A 1,073-nucleotide genomic window follows, 5' to 3' on the forward strand; every position below is an offset into this window, starting at 1 on the left:
TGTGCACTTGATGTGCATGTCGGTGGTACATATGACGGAGCGCTATGATGCCATGCATTCGAAAGGACAAGAAACGCTACCGGTAAGAATAATGTCTTGCGTAATCACAGACAGTGAACCTTAAATGTACCCTTTCAGAACAGATACGATAACCAAAAAAAATTATTATCAAATGAAGTGAACGTGAAACTGCACGTAAAGCTAGGGTACGTACTGCGTTGTATCCAAATAATGGTATCATTAGATGGTATAGTGTAGTGTATAATATGACTATTTGATTACACTCTAGTTAAAAGTCATGTGTACGTTTTTCTAAGTCATTACATTGTTTCCAGATGACAGTAGATACAAAGAACTTGTGTTTATTGCAAAGCAGGAAATTTCCGTAGTGGTCATTGCCTATGTGTGTCACGAAATGCTGAAAATAGAAAATCATGTAAACTTGCAGCGTAGGGGAAGGAAGAGAGATATATCACCTGATTCTGATGACAGCTCAGAAGAAGACCTGGTAAGTAGAAACATAATCCTAAAAACTTCAATCACTATATTATATATGATACATGCCCTTCTTGCCAACACAGTTAACTAAACATTTCTTTTTTGAAAGCAAGTTGACATTTAACTGACAAGATAATAGGTCACCGTGTGTCCAAAATTCATTTCAGGTGTTCATGAAAGTTTTGGCCATATAATAACTTTTTTTCTTTCAGCTAAGCAAAAGGAATAACTTTGTTATTTATGTTGACATGGGTAGTTCCTGTACTAATACAAAATGCTTTCAGTCAAAGATATACGATTTTAAAAGAAGCAAAGGAGATGCGAGTGGCCGAGAAACTCCGCAGCCAAGTACAAGCGAAGTGCGTGCTCACTCACCAATGTCCATGCCAGATCTGGTAAGAAGATTCGTTATTTAAAATATAGTATTCTGTGTTATTATGTGAACTAACTACACATTTACCTTATTGCCACGTAAAGAGTATTTCATTTTCTGCCAACGTATTACCGACAGAAATGGAGAATTATTTGCCGTTTCGTAGAACTACAATTAAGTTCCCTTGAGGTCGTATGCATTC

The 1,073-nt window shown here is 36.5% G+C and overlaps 1 protein-coding gene across 2 annotated transcripts in view; it reads left to right on the plus strand.

The window, feature by feature from the left end:
• Positions 1-18: 18 nt before the first annotated feature.
• The window catches only part of LOC106820067, a 6,021-nt gene continuing 4,966 nt past the window's right edge, over positions 19-1,073 (plus strand). The window contains exons 1-3 of one of the 2 annotated variants that reach the window (XM_014824628.1): positions 19-82; positions 336-508; positions 783-893. In XM_014824628.1, the coding sequence (XP_014680114.1) occupies positions 486-508; positions 783-893 (134 nt within the window). In that variant the 5' untranslated portion in view covers positions 19-82; positions 336-485. The remainder of the gene's footprint in view (positions 83-335; positions 509-782; positions 894-1,073) is intronic. The other variant, XM_014824627.1, reaches the window with a different exon arrangement.

Source organism: Priapulus caudatus, unplaced genomic scaffold (assembly GCF_000485595.1).
Source record: "Priapulus caudatus unplaced genomic scaffold, Priapulus_caudatus-5.0.1 Scaffold6247, whole genome shotgun sequence".
NCBI classification, from domain to species: domain Eukaryota; kingdom Metazoa; phylum Priapulida; class Priapulimorpha; order Priapulimorphida; family Priapulidae; genus Priapulus; species Priapulus caudatus.